The 15030-nt window shown below is 49.0% G+C and overlaps 1 protein-coding gene across 1 annotated transcript; it reads right to left on the bottom strand.

Moving 5' to 3' along the window:
- Nucleotides 1–336: 336 nt before the first annotated feature.
- On the bottom strand, nt 337–5312 carry RTL9 (retrotransposon Gag like 9). Its single transcript, XM_068533474.1, has 2 exons — nt 1293–5312; nt 337–751 (listed from the first exon to the last, which is right to left on the bottom strand). Exons 1-2 carry the CDS (start codon nt 5310–5312, stop codon nt 635–637), a joined length of 4137 nt encoding a protein of 1378 aa, XP_068389575.1. The 3' UTR covers nt 337–634.
- Between the last annotated feature and the right edge of the window lie 9718 nt (nt 5313–15030).

Genomic DNA, 15030 nt, shown 5'->3' with positions numbered 1-15030 from the left:
ATGATGCTTGTCAAGAGTTTAGCCCAGTAACTGTCACACAACACATAATCAATAAATGTTAGCCATTACTAAGATTACTACTATGGGTCAAAACGAACGGTTCAGGATGGAGACTATAAACAGGGCAAGGGCCCTGGAGACCCGTCTTAGGTGCTATGAGTTGGGACATATAGGGACAAGTCTACTGGATGAAAAGGATGGTATTGGAGTGGGCTTCACTCTCCTTATAGGCTCCCCTGCCAGGTGAACTGGGACCAGGGCTTCCTCAAGTTTGCCTCATGACATGTGGCAAGACATTCTAAGGTGTTTTTGAGGTAGGACACGGTTTCTCCTGCCTAGACTTCTCCCTGGACCAGGAACTAGGACTGGCCTCGATGGTAATGGGAGTTCAGAACCTCATACACCAAACACTCTTGAAGTCCACGCTCTGATTGTGGGGGCAGGTCAAAGGCATGTGGGGTGAAAGAGAAGGTCAAGTCAGCCAAGTGGGAGATAGGGTGGGATGCGCCTGGAGGGGGATGCTGAATGGGGAAGGCCACAAGGTTTAATGATGTAATTGAATGGAATGGGTCCAGGAACAAGTCCTCAAGTTAGCAGTCAAGCTGGATATCACAGGAGAAGAGTCCAGGTAGCATTACTTGTTAGTGGGGGCCTTCTGATGGCCTGTGCTCTGTCGAAGGTGGTCGTGCAGACCCTCTTGAGGGTCTCCATGCTCTTTCAGGTAGTAACAGCGTTTGGGAACATGCTGGTGCTGGGAGTGAGAAAAAAACAAAAAATGGCAGAGGTAAGAGCCATGCTTACTGTGACGAGCGGGGTTCTGCCTGGATAATTTCAGTAACTTAGCAGGTCAAGCAACTTGGCTAATGTACCTCATTTAAAGTGTGATCGAGGACTAGACTGGCCAGATTCCCTAGTGACCTGGGCCTATAACACCCGTGGCTGTAGGTGGGACCCAGTCGCCAAAACGTGACCCCTCTTTTAGAATTGGACCTGGAATAAGTGCAGAGTTGGGACTGAGCCCAGCCATTTCCCTCAGAATCAGAAGACTTAGACCTTTAACCATCCCAGGCCCTCCGTATCTTGGGTAGGGCATGCCTCCTCAAAGTGGTTAATACACCCAAAATAAGTACACAGCCAGGCCCGCTGATGAAACTCTAGGTTGGGGGTTAGGGTCTAGGAGCTCAATGCCTCTCCCAGCCTCTTCCTTAGGCTACTCAAAGGAGCAGGGTGACTTTGCCATCATTACCTCATTTTTATATTCAGAAACCTTGAGTGTGTTTCCCCATCATTACCTCCTCGGTCTGCTGTGGAGAGTTCAGTTCATTCTCCATTGCCTCCTCGTTATTCCGCTTACAGGCTGACGGCAGAACCTGGCTTGAGCTGCCCGGGGAATCCTTCTCTCCAGCCAGCTGGCACTCGGTATAGAGAGACCTGTCTATTAGCTCCTTTAGGCTGCCGGCCACCTTCAGGAAGATCCGGCCCATTTTGGAGGCAACAGCTTCCGAGAGTCCTTCCAGAAACCTGGTCCGCAGAATGGCATCAGACCAAGACAAATGCCGGGCCAGCAGGAGGAAGTCAGTGGCATACTGCCTGACTGACTTCTGGCCCTGCTTGGGATGGCAAAGAACGGCGCTGAGGATGTCTATTTCAGATAGGGAGTCATATAAGCCCTGGGATCTGCTCAGGAAAGATTTATCTTCATTGGAGAGGGGGTTTCCTACCTCCATCTGCAAGATGGACCACCTCTCTGCTGCCCCCAGATGAAGAGACACCAGAAAGGCCATTTTCTCTGAGTCGTTCAAAAATCCCTTCATTTGCTTCTCCTCATCAACCTCCATCTCCTCCTCCACAGAGCATGAACCCCGGGCTGCTTCCTGTTCTGCTAAGAGGTAACAGAGTGCTGGGGTCAGCATGCCAAAAGATGGGACTTCCTCTGGCGGCTGGTTCATTGTTTCAGGGGTCGTGGCAGTCACGTGTGGTGTGGACTTTGATCCAGAGGCTCTGACGTTGATGTGAGAGGCAGATGTTTCCCCAGAGTCTGTGGCTTTGATTTCCAGAGTGGACATCATTCCAGAGGCTGTGGTTGCCATTTGTGGTGTGGACGTGGCTCTCGGGACTGGAGCCCTCGTTAGCGGCATGGATACCCCTCTAGAGGCTGTGGCCGCCATCTGTGGCATGGACATCCCCCCAGAGGCTGTGGCTCTCAGAAGTGGCACGGACATCCCCCCAGAGGCTGTGGCTCTCAGAAGTGGCACGGACATCATTCCAGAAGCTGAGGCTCTCATCGGTGATGCAGGCATCCCCCCGGAGGTTGCGTATGTCATTTGTGGCAAGGAAGTAGGTCCAGAGCTCACAACTCTTTTTTGCGGTGTGGACGTTGCCCCAGAGGCCATGCTTTTCATCAGCGGCATAGACATCTCCCCAGAAGCCATGGCTGACATCAATGGCATGGGCATTGTTCCAGAGGCCGTGGCTCTAATGAATGGCTTGGACATCCCTCCAGAGGCCACAGCTGTTGTTTGTGTGGTGGACATCTTTCCAGAGGCTGGAGCTCTCATTAACTCTGTGGACACAGCTTCAGAGGCTGAGGGTCTCCTTAGTGGTGTGGACATAATTCCAGACACTGGAGCCCTTAATAGTGGCGGGGACATCACTCCCGAGGCAGGGGCTCGCACTGATAGCATGCACATCTCTCCAGAAGCTGTGGGCATCATCTGCATAGCGGATGTTGCCCTGGAGGCTGGGGCTCTCATCAGTGGCATGGACACCCCTCCAGAGGCCGCGGCTGTCATTTGAGGCACGGACATCACTCCAGAGGCTGTGGATCTCATTAGCGATGTAGATAGCTCTCCAGAGACTGGAGCCCTCATCTGTGGCTTGGACGTCATTCCAGAGGCTGTGGCTGTCTTTTGCGGAGTAGACATTGCTCCAGAAGCTGGGGCTCTCAGAGGCGTGGCTACCTCTCCCGAAGCTGGGGGTCTCGTTAGTGCTGGGGACGTCTCTCCAGAGGATGAAGCTCTTGTTAGCTGTGTGGGCATCTCTGCAGGGTCTGAGGCTCTCATCAGTGGTGCGGACACCGCCCCAAAGGCCGGGGCTCTCATTTTTGGCGTGGACATCAATTCAGAGGCTGGGGCTTGCGTCTGCAGTAGGGACATCCCCCCAGAGGTCATGGATCTCCTGAGCGACATGGACATCCCCCCAAAGTCTCGGGCGCTCATTGGCTGACTGGGCATCTTTCCAGAGGCTGTGGATCTCCTTAGCGCCATGGGCATGGCTCCAGGGCCTGGGGCTCTCATCAGAGGCATGGACATGGTTCCAGGGGCTGCGGCTGTCATTTGTGGTGTGGACATGTCGCCAGAGGCTGGGGCTCTCATTAGCGGTGTGGACATCGCTGCAGAGGCAGTGTCTGTCATCTGCGGCATGGACACGGCTCCAGAAGCTGTGTCTCTCATTAGCATTGTGGAGATCTCTCCAGAAGCTGCAGTTGTCATTTGCTGCATGAACATTGCTTCTGCGGCTTTGGATGTTGTTAGTGGCTTGGACAACGCTCCCGAGGCCATAGCTCTCATCTGTGGCACGGACATCACTGCCGAGGCTGTGTCTCTCATTAACAGTGTAGACATGGATCCAGAGGCTTTGGCTGTCATCCGTGGGGTGGACATGGCTCCAGAGGCTCTCATTTGTGGTACAGCTGTCACTCCCGAGGCTGTGGCTCTCCTCTGTGACACAGACATTGCTCCAGCGACAGGCGCCCTCATTCGCGGTGTGGACACTGACCCAGAGGCTGAGGCTGTCATCTGTAGCATAGACGTTGTTTCAGAGACTGGGGCTGTACTCGGCAGTGTGGACATTGTTCCAGAGGCTGGGGCTCTCATTCGCAGTGTGGACATCGCCCCATTGGCTGGGACTCTCATAAAGCCCATGGACGTGGCTCCAGAAGCTCTAGCCATTGCTAACTGCGTGGACATTGCTCCAGAGGCTGCGGTTGACATTTGCTCTGTGGACTTTGCTCCAGAGGTTGCAACCGTCATCAGCGGGGCGGACCGTGCTGCAGAGTCTGGGACTGTCTTTAGCAACGTGGACACACTTCCAGAGGCTGGGGCTCTCGTTCTCGGTGTCGACCTTGCTCCAGGCTCTGGGGCTCTCACTGGCGCTGTGGACATCGCCCCGGAGGCTGTTGCTCTCATTGGGGGACTAGACACAACTTGAGAGTCGAGATTTTGTGTTAACCGTGAGGACATCACTCCAGAGCCTTGGGCTGGCATCAGCTGGGTGGGCATCCCGCCAGAGGTTAGGGCCATCATTACCAGTGGGGACATTGCTTCAGCGCCTGGGCCTGACATTAGCTGGGTGGACATTTCCCCAGAGCCTTGGGTGCTCGTTGGCTGGGTGGACGTTTCCCCAGAGTCTTGGGTGCTCGTTGGCTGGGTGGACGTTTCCCCAGAGTCTTGGGTGCTCGTTGGCTGGGTGGACGTTTCCCCAGAAGTTAGGGCTGACATTATCAGTGAGGAGATCGCTTCAGAGTCTGTGCCTGACATGAGCAGTGAAGAGATCTCTCCAGAGGCCAGGGCAGTCATTAGCACTTTAGACATTGCTTCAGTGTCTTCGTCTGTAATTTGCAATGGTGACATTCCTTCAGAGCCTGGAGCTGGCATTGGCTGTGGGGACATCACTCCGGGGTTCACATCTGGCACTAGGAGTGGGGAGATCTCTCCAGGATCTGGGGCTAGCATCAGTGGTGTGGACACCGCTTCAGAGGATGGAGCTGGCGTTGCCAGTGGTGATATTTCTGCAGAACCTGGTGTTGCCATTAGTGCTGTGGACATTGTTCCAAAGTCAGGAATTGTCATCAGCCCTGGGGACATTAATCCATACTCTGAAGTGGACAGCAATGGGGACAGCGTTCCAGAGTCTGAGGTTGGTATCAACAATGGGGACAGCACCCCAGAGTCTGAGGTTGGTATCAACAATGGGGACAGTGCCTCTGAATCTGAAGCTGGCATTAACAATGGGGACAGTGTCCCAGAGTCTGAGGCTGGCATTAGCGGTGGGGACAGTGTTCCAGAGTTTGCTGCTCCCATTAGAGGTACGGCCATGGTGTCAAAGGCTGGGGATGTCATCAGCTGTGTGGACATCCCTCCAGGGTCTGATGCTGAACTTGAGACCATAGGCTGGACACTCGAATGCAGAATTTGGACCTCTGCTCTGTTCTCTATCATTGTTCCAGAGCAGGTCGTCTCCCTGTTTTGGGGGTCGACACTTTCCTCCGTCAGCACATTGCTGAATCGCAGTGAATGTAAGGGTATCGACATATCTGCCATGGCCAAAGGATAGTGTGGAGGGAACCTCTAAAGCAATTATATCAGGGATCCTGCTGAAGCCCACGTGGCAAGAAAATCTGTAAACAGAAAACAAGTTTAGCAGTCAAAAGCAAATATCAAGAAGATTGGGAAATAGACAAATGATCCACGATGGAGACTTCTTTCATGTGTTGCCAGCTATGTGGCATCGGAGATGGGCCTATCAAGTTAAAGGAGCTGTGCAACATTAAACAAATTTGAAGCTGGAGCAAATATGCCCTCCACCCCTATCCTTTTCAAACCAACCCACCCCGTCACACAGCACACCCTCTCGGTTTATAAAAGCTATAAACGCGGGCAACTTCAGAGCAGCCAAGAGCCCGTGAGGTCCTGGCTCAAATGAAACAGCAGCACCACCTGCCGGAAAACTGTGAAAAGTGCAGGTTCCAGAGCTCTGCTCTCTCCCACCACAGCACTAGCAAGCCAGCCAAGGAACTGGCAGGCCTGGATGAGAACGCCCTTTGCCCCAGGATGATCATTAGTTCCTTGGGCTCATTGAGTCCTGCCAATGGTTTAGTCCCCATTTTACTACTCTGATGGCCCTGAACGTCTCCCTCAGGAAAAGGAAGGCATTTAACTGATCAGCGGTGGAGAACATCATTCCATGAATTGAAAATCCTGTTTATTATCATCTTTATTATTAATAACAAAAATCATCACTATTACTACCACTTATTGCCCACCTAGTGTGTTCCAGGCACTATACTTTAGGCAACTGTACACAACTTTAAACTGTCTATAGTGCACAGAGATGTGCAAGCATTACCCGTTTGAATCTTACAAGAGATAGTAGCATTATTCCCATTTTACCCGGTTTCTCAGATTAACTGGGGCTGGGGCTAGACTAAGAGCACTGTGACAGTAAAAACTGTCTTTGACTGTCGCTTCCTCCTCGGGGTTGCCTAGCCTTTGGCATCCCTAAGGCCGCATTCAATTATCTCTCTGATGTCCTAGATCATGGCTCACTGAAGCCCAGTCTCTAGCAAATACAGATTTCAAGTTTCTCTGACGACATGTGGGTGGGCAATCCCAAAGCCTCAGCCCTCCGGCACACTCCCATAAGCAGCCCCCAAAGGGGCTTCTTGGCACAGAGCTTGGAAACCAACACGCACACTACACGATGTTGATACATCCCCACAGCCTGCCCATACCCCCAGTGGAGCACTTGCTCATCTGGGACAATGTCACAGAAGTCATCAGTCTTGTGCAGTGTGCCTCCATAATAATGTTGAGAATACTAGCAACAGAAATGCCAACAGTCAACGTTTCTTGAGCGTGCGCTGACTGGCGAGCACTCTGCTGGGCGCTTTACATGCATCGTTTGGTCCTCACAGCAACACTAGGAGATTTCGGTAGTACCCTATCCTCATCTTACAAAGGAGAAAACTCAGGCCCAGAGAGGCTTAATAATTTGCCTGCAGTCACTTGGATTCACGGGTCCACCCAACTCCAGAGGCCCCTACTCTTCTCCACTGTGCTATAATGATCCACCTTGTGTGCCCGCTCTCCCTCTTACTCAGTCACATTACCAAGACAGCACCCCGCCCCATCTCCAGCCTGGACGACCCCCGAGATGGGGTTTAGCAAAAGAAATACTGGCCTCCTGCTGGCACCTTGGTTACTCTAATAATTGGTGCAATGGGAAAGATGAGTCAAAAGGGCAGTGATAGATGATCACCCCCGCCCCCATCTTTCTTTAGAAAAATCCCTGAACACGCCACAGTTTCCCACTAGGCAGAAGTCGGAAAGATCTTACCTTGCCAGTTAGGGAGAAGAGAGGGAGTGTAGCTCTTTTGGTCTGGCCAACTTACTTATGCCCCATGCCCAGCCAGTTCATTAAAGTAAGACCCAATACCAGCAGCTGTTCTCTGCAATCTCCCTTAGCTATCCCCTGCCACGCCCCCCTCAGCCTGCCCGCCCACCCGCCCCACTGCTCCTGACTTGCTAGTGCTTGCTCTGTCTCTCTGGTCCCAGATTCCTGCCTCTATATAGGCTCTGACATTTGCCTCTGGCCGCCTTTCACTTGACAGCCCTCCAGAAGCTCCAGAAGTGCATAGCACTTGGCCTATGCAACTCCACCCTGCTTCCCCTCGCCCCCAGTAGCTGCACCAGCTCGCTCTGCCCACCTCTGGCCGTCCCAAAGAAAAGAGGAGAGTCACACAAAGAAAGAGATGAGACCGAAAGTGTCCTAGCTCAGGAAATGAGATGTTCCCTCTGCGGCTGAGCAGACACTGGCGTCCTGGGAGCCAGGCACTGCCACCGGTGGGCCGTGGAAGAGCAGGCAGGGCTTAGAGGGAAGGGAACCGGGGCTGGAGGCTGAGTGGAGCAGTGGCAGGAGAGTTCAAAGACGTTTGGGTGCAGGGAAACCACGGTTTGGAAGGATGGGCCGTGGGGCTCAAGAGAGCCCAGCAATGGCGACAATTAAAAAGCCAACTGGCCCCAGTGTCAGAGACACGGACAGAAATCTGGCAACCAGTGACTCTACCACAGGGCTAGAATTCAACAGCGAGCCTCCAGGGTGTCCAGACAGCTGGCAAGAAAAGCACACCAATATCTTAAGGATACCAGGTGAGGGCTTGCTCATAGAAGCAGGGCTTCAGCCTGCTTTCTAGAACTGGGGCACAAGGTCAGAGTAGAACTAACAGGAAGGTTTGCCAGAGCTCTCTAACCTTCTGAATCAGGAGCCCTCAAACCCCTATACTAAGGGCAGAAGTGGTCCCTGAGCCCTGGATAGGGCAAAGCCTTTAGGTGAAGTTCAAGTACCCCAGGGACTCAGAGTCTAGGGGCTGGCGGGGAGGCATTCAGGTCGTTATAAACCACCCCATGCTCCAACAACCAACAATAATTAGCAACCAACAATACCTGGGCACTCGGGCTAAGCACTACACTTGCTTTATATCCTTTGTGCCTCGTGGCAACACCTGCAAGGTAGGCACTGACGCCATTCCCTTTGTTTTTGTTTGTTTTTTGCTTTAGAAATTTTTTTCCTTCATTTTCTTTTTTTCAATTTTCTTTTTTTATTGAAGTATAATTGATTTACAATGTTGTGTTAGTTTCTGGTGTACAGCAAAGTGAATCAGTTATATATATATATATAGATAGATAGATAGATATAGATATATATTCTTTTACAAATGGGGAGAGGGGCTTGGAGAAGTTATGACCAAGGTCACAGAACTAGTACATGGCAAAGCCCAGATCTGAACCCGGGTCAGTCTGATTCAAGAATCATTTTCTCTCTTTGTAAACAGACAAGTGGTTAGAAACATTCCAAGTGCCACCTTCCTCTTCCCACCCCAACTAATGGCTGAATCATCGTAGTGATAATAATAATAGTAATAATAATAATAATACCAACTGACTTGGAACTCTTCCCATATGCCAAGAACTACACTGAGGGTTTTACAAGCATTCTCTCATTTGATCCTAACAGCTGTTTTTAACTCTCAGTTTACAGATAAGAAAACTGAGTCTCGGTGAAGTGAATTGACATGACCAAAAGCCTACAGCTCTGTTTGACTCCAGAACTCACTATAGTATACTACTCAAAAAGAAGAATTCCAGTCACTCTCCCCCTCCCCTAAAGCAAAAACTACTCACAGGGAACCCAACAACAACAATGACAATTATTATTATTATACTTAATAATAAAAGCTAACATTTACTGTGCCAGCCACTGTGCTAAGCACTTTACACGCAAGATCTCATTTGTTACTCACAACAACCCTATGAGGTGGGTACTATCATCACCCTCATTCCCAGATGAGGCACCAGAGGCACAGAGAGGTTAGCTAGCTTTCCCAAGGTCACACAGCTAGGAAGCACTGTTGTTTATGATCATAAAAACTTGGAAATTACCTAAATGCCAATGTTAGAACCCAATCCACTTAATGATTAAACAAATCATGGTGCATCTGCAGTGGCCAGTGAAAATGATTATCTGATTTTTATGAAATAAACATGTATATTTTTGCATAGACAAAAATACAGTTTGGAAAGATATACACCAAAATGTTAACAGTGACCATACCGGAGTGATGGGATTAAAGGGGATTTTTACTTTTGTTTTTCTTAGCTGTATTTTCTCATTTGTCCATAATGGACCCATATTGCTTGTGTTAGAAGAAAAAATATATTTTTCTTTCTTTTCAAAGGTGTGTTCCTCTAGGGTTCTATCTCTAGCCCTCTCCCCTCCTCTCTCTGAGTGTCCCCAGCATCTCCCCGCCCAAGCAATCTTTCTCCCCCAATAGGCTTAATTCTTGCACCACTCAGATCCTTGGTCAGTAGTGACCTCTGAAAACTGTCTCTAATGGCTTGCTTTTATTTTTTTATTATTATCAAAAAAAATTTCCTGTTTTTCTACTTTTATTTATGCCTAACAATTACACAAGTAATCTAGGAATATAGTCTCAGGATAAAAACTTGAAATCCTACCTGCAGATAAAGCTAGTCCTGCACCTTCCCCACCCCCCCATCCCCTCAAGTCTGTTCACACTTGGGTGTGTCTCCTTCCAAACTTTTTCTAGCTGCAATGGCATTTGGAGTTCCTATCATGCAATTGCTTGCAAAACCCAGGGTATGCAAAGAGCTACAGTTAGAAAACCATCCTGACACTGGGCTCTCCAGGAGTTCAAGTTCTGGTCCACTGTGACCATTTGTCATCAGCCGGCTCCTAAGGCAGCTACTGAGAGAGAGTTCTTGCAGGCTCAGCCCATTTGGGTCACAGACTTCCGTTGTGTTCGTGCCAGTGTCTTTACAGCCACAGAGAGGGGAGGCCTACTAAGGAAGGAAAAGCCCAGAAACTGCTGCTTAGCATCTCAGATCCCTCACGTCTGGCCCAGTCTGCAGTGATCAATACGGCTACGAGGTGTCATGCTCCCGCCGCCTCACAAAAGGTAATTGAGTTTGGGGGATTGCATGGCTAGCTGCTCGGGGGAAATAAGAATAAACAAGACACGGTTCAATATGTCAACAAATAGCTTCCCAGCTCTTGAAAATAAACCTTTCCTGAGATTCTGCACGATATCCTCTCCCCCAGCCCTAGCAAACAGGCACCCAGATAACAGAAAAGAGACAACCTCAGGCTAAAGAAATACCTGATCTACTTGAGGGTCCTCTACCTTCCCTGCTCAATCAGGGAGGGAGAGACCCTCCTCACCCCCTTGCTCGCCCCCTCCCCCAACAGCCCTGATGCTTAAAATGCCCACCCGGCTCTTTATAAATCGAGGGGGGAAATGGCTAGCGTTTACTGAGTCCTTACCCTGCCAGGCACCGTGTTAAGCTCTTTACATACATCACATCATTTATTGCACAATAAACCAATGAAGTGGGTTTTTTACCCTCATTTTATAAAGCAGCTAAAGAACCAAAGTAGAGAGAAAATAAAATCAAGTAACTTACCTTGGCTCCCACAGTTGAGAGGGAGTGAAGCTGGGCTTGTCACTCGGGTCTGTCTGACTCAGCTGGTGCTCTTAACTCACAGGAGAGTCACACACTGTCTTCGAGTCCCTGAAGGGCTGTCATATGGAAGAGAGGGTAGGTGTGTTCTGGGTAGCTCCAAAGAGAAGGATTTGACTGTTAGTTGGGAATTACACTTTCATTGGATGTGCTGCGAATTCCCCAAACAACATGTATATGCATGTCCAACTCTATAGGGAAAAGAACATTATAAGAAGAGCAAATGGAACTGCCTTGCATTAGGTGCTGTCCTGAAGGATCTGTGGAATTGGAGAGAACAGGAGGGATATCAAAGGGCTGCAAATGGGCAGCGTCCCAATTTTCTTAAATAAGGAAACTACAGACCAGTATACTGTAAACTCCAGAGCTGTAAGCTTGATGTCAATCCTCGGAGAGATTCTGCCGCAGATCATGAAGCAGGTAATTTATAAGCACTTAGGACGTAAGTGGTGATAGGAGGTACCCAGAGGTTCTAGCAGAACTGAACAAATTAAACCAGGTTCCCAAGACTGGCAGCTATCGCAAACCAAAAAACTGGGGGACCGACAGTGGGTTGCCAGATCTTTCTTTTTCCAAGTAAAGGAACAAACAAGACAAAACAAACCCAAATTATCATTTCCTAAAAAGGGTTTTCTTTAAACCCCCAAAGAGAAGGAAACAATCTCAGAATAAAGGACAGTCCTTTAAATGAAATAGGTTTCGCTGTACAGAACACTGGCTACGTAGCCCTCTGACTTTCTCACTGCACCCGTGGACTGCTGTGATTTTCACTCAGAGTGAAAATATCAACACAGATAAGATCAGATACCTGTAAGACAGGAAGTCTTTCTGGCCAGAAGAGGGAAGAACAGAGTTTGACCTTAGCCTAAGTGGGGACACTGACATAGATAAAGGAAGTGTCCACAGGAAGGAGCGTGAGAGAAATAAAACTTGCCAAGTGCAAATTCAAGCCCTGCTGGGGCGGGACTTGGCCAGCGCATTTGACCTCTGCCATCCCTTGGACCACACGACTGTCTTGTAGGAATATGTGCCTGATGCCATTAAGCATTTGGCTCACAAACCAGTTTCTGACTTGAGACGCTCCAAGCAACCTTCAGACTATGACTTGTCTCCCCAGGGAGAGTTCCTAAAGGCAGATGAATTCACAACTGGCTCAATACCATGGCTAGACTGGGGTTCTACAACAATCTAGAAGGCGGCTGCTAGCCTTGATCCCGTCCTGTTTGACCCTTTTATCGATGGTGTAAATAAGAGCACGGATGGAATTTTTACACAATTATTCTAGGGCTGAGAAGAACCTCTGTGTTCGCCTAGGAAGTAGGCTTACATTTTTAAATCCCATGGTTTACAATGTACGTCTCTGCATTTGGTCGTTTTCTCTCCTGTTCTTTGTTGCCAATGCAGTAAGCTCCTGCAGTGTGCACTCTTCGTGGAAAATGCTTAGTGAACATATGGCAGCTGTGAGCTCTGCCCGCTGAACACTACATCTCAGGCCTGTCATCTTCCCCCAGGTAACTGGTGTCAGCGGATACTTTCCCGGATCCGAAAAGAGGACAAACTGATGTCCTCTTACTTGTAGAATTGGCCCCATTTCCAAAAGAGTTTCAACTGGACTTTGACCACATCTGTTGACCCTGACCTTGTTTCTCAAGGTGAAGGCAAAGCAGTTTACAGTACCTGCCATACTCGATCCAACTGCATTTCTCGAAGTGTGGCTGGGAAGCCCTCTGCCTGAGTCGCCCCCTGGGAGGACTGTTAAAATGCAGGCTGACCTGGGGAGGCGGGCTCCACATTCAAAGAGTCGGACTCAGTAGGTCTGGGGTGAGGCCGAGGAATCCGCCTTTTGACCCAAGTGATTCTGAAACCCTCTAGAGTTTAAGAACTGCTGGCTTAGGGGTTTGTACACCCTGATTTTAACATCAAACAAACCTGGGTTCCAGCTCCCAGCACTTCGAGTTACCTCGCCTCGGTTATCTTGTCTTTAAAACAGGGATAATAACAGTACCTACCTCCCAGGGTGTTTGAATGTTTTAAACAAAAAACATGTGTAAAGTGTCTGGCACCTAGCTGAAGCTCAGTCATCTCTCCTGGACCTGCTTATTCATGGGCCCTGCTGCCTGCCTTCTGCCCCTGTTGCCAACTGCCCACTCTTTCTGGATCTGGTATTCAAACTGCCCAAGCAAGAGACTCTCATTGGTCCAAATTTAGTCACCACTGCGCTTGTTGGGCAAAGTTCTCATCCCAGGTTCCCTCCTAGGCAACTTGCCAGCCTATAGAGTGACTGCTCTTGAAACAGATGCCCTCTCCTGGCTCAATCGGCTACTGCCAGGGGGATGCAGGGTCCCGTGGGCACCAAACATAGCCACCTATTCATAAGAAACTGCTCCTTCCCTCTGCTAGGGTCTGCGGATGGAAACTCCTTTTAGAAGGGGCCCGTGGGTGTGGCAGGAATTCTGAGGCTTAGCCCGTCCAGTACACCTAGGCTTCTCATTTATCCAGCCTGCCAAAGGAATGAAGCGTTCAAGTTCACTGAAGTCTCTATTTAATTCCAACTTTTCATCTCCATCAGGCTAGGAACACCAGTTTTCAAAAAACTAGACACAGTGAAGGGAAAAAAAAAAAACAAACAAAACAAAAAAAAACCTTAACCCTAAAAATGAGACCGTCTGTGTCTAGAACACGTTTTTAAGTTTTCAAAGCACTTTCGCATCTACTTCCTCATTGCAGAGCTTGCAAACTGGCGGCCACAGGCTGGATTCAGACTGCAGACGGATTTTATTTGACCCCTGCAATGTTTTTACCATTTTTTAAAGTAGTTGCCAACATTTGGAAGTCAGGAGATTTCACCTATGAAGCTGGATTTCTGGCTTCTCTGGGAAAAACAGAAAGGCTTGGATCCTGGTTCTGAGATGGCAAGAGTCAGGTGGAGCTGAGTAAGCCGCTCCCTGTAGATGGGGCACTGGCTCACCATGTGGGCTCAGGACCCACAAGCCACTTTTACTTTTTCAAGTAAAAAGTAACTTGCTTGGCCTCTGTGGGCCTTTGAAGCCTCATTTTAACCCCACGGAGTAGGGAGAGAAGGTGGTTAAGAGCACAGATTCTGACGCCCCACTGTCTAGGTTAGCATCCCAGCTCTGCCCCTCACTGGCTTTGGGAGTCTGCACGAGTGAAGTAACCTCTCTGAGCCTCAGTTTCTTCATCTGTAAAATGGAGATGATGATGATGATAATAATGCCTACCTCATAGGATTATTGGCCCAACTAAATCAGTTAATGCACATAAACTGCTTAGAACCACACCCGGTGCATGGCACGCACTAAAGAGACCTTAGCTTCTTTCATTGTCCACAATTCCCTACCTGGCTTTTTGACATCCAAAAGATTCTGAAAACTGAAATTTTGTGGCAAGCTCATTTGGTGGCCAAAGTGGGCCTGAATCGGCATGAGGCTATTCATTTATCCAACTTAGAAATATTAGCGTATTCGATCACAGGATACTTGCCCCAGATCCCACAAGGGGTGTTATATATGTTATATGTACAATATTGCTTTTCTAAAATCTAAAACTTCTGAAATCCAAAACATATCTAGCCCCAGTGGTTTCAGATAAAGGCTTGTGGCCCTGTATTATTAATTTGTATACCCACTTGACAGATGGGGAAACTGAACTCCCGGGCACTAAGCAACTGGCCCAAAGTCCTACGGCTTGGAATTGGAAATAATATTGACCATTAGGCATGAAGCCCCTAGCACCTAGTGCTGTGGCATATATCAGGCTCACTGTAAACATGTCGATACAGGACTCGAGTGGCTACCATTCAGGGTCCCCTGAAGAACTGAAGACTGCCACCATTTACTGAGAGTGACAAGCCCTTCCCCTAGTAGCATTCTTGTGACCCTTTGTATTAATCTCCACTATTCATACCATTGGATTAGGATTAGGATGGGGATGATTGTCTTCATTTTACAGAGGAGGAAGCTGGGGTCCAGCACAGAAAACTGACTTGCCCCAAATCACACAGCAAAAGACAGGCAGAGCTGGAACGAGAAACCAAATGCTGTGCTTTTTCGTCTTAAACCCCAAGGCTGATCCGAGGAAGACATATGCTGAACTTTCTACATACTGACCCACACTCTCTGCAGACAATCCTAAAATTTTCAACATACCTGATTAAAGGAGAATGTCCCAAGATCTCAGCAAATACAAAAATGAG

Source organism: Eschrichtius robustus, chromosome X (assembly GCF_028021215.1).
Source record: "Eschrichtius robustus isolate mEscRob2 chromosome X, mEscRob2.pri, whole genome shotgun sequence".
NCBI classification, from domain to species: domain Eukaryota; kingdom Metazoa; phylum Chordata; class Mammalia; order Artiodactyla; family Eschrichtiidae; genus Eschrichtius; species Eschrichtius robustus.
This window is presented reverse-complemented; position numbering and strand designations above follow the sequence as displayed.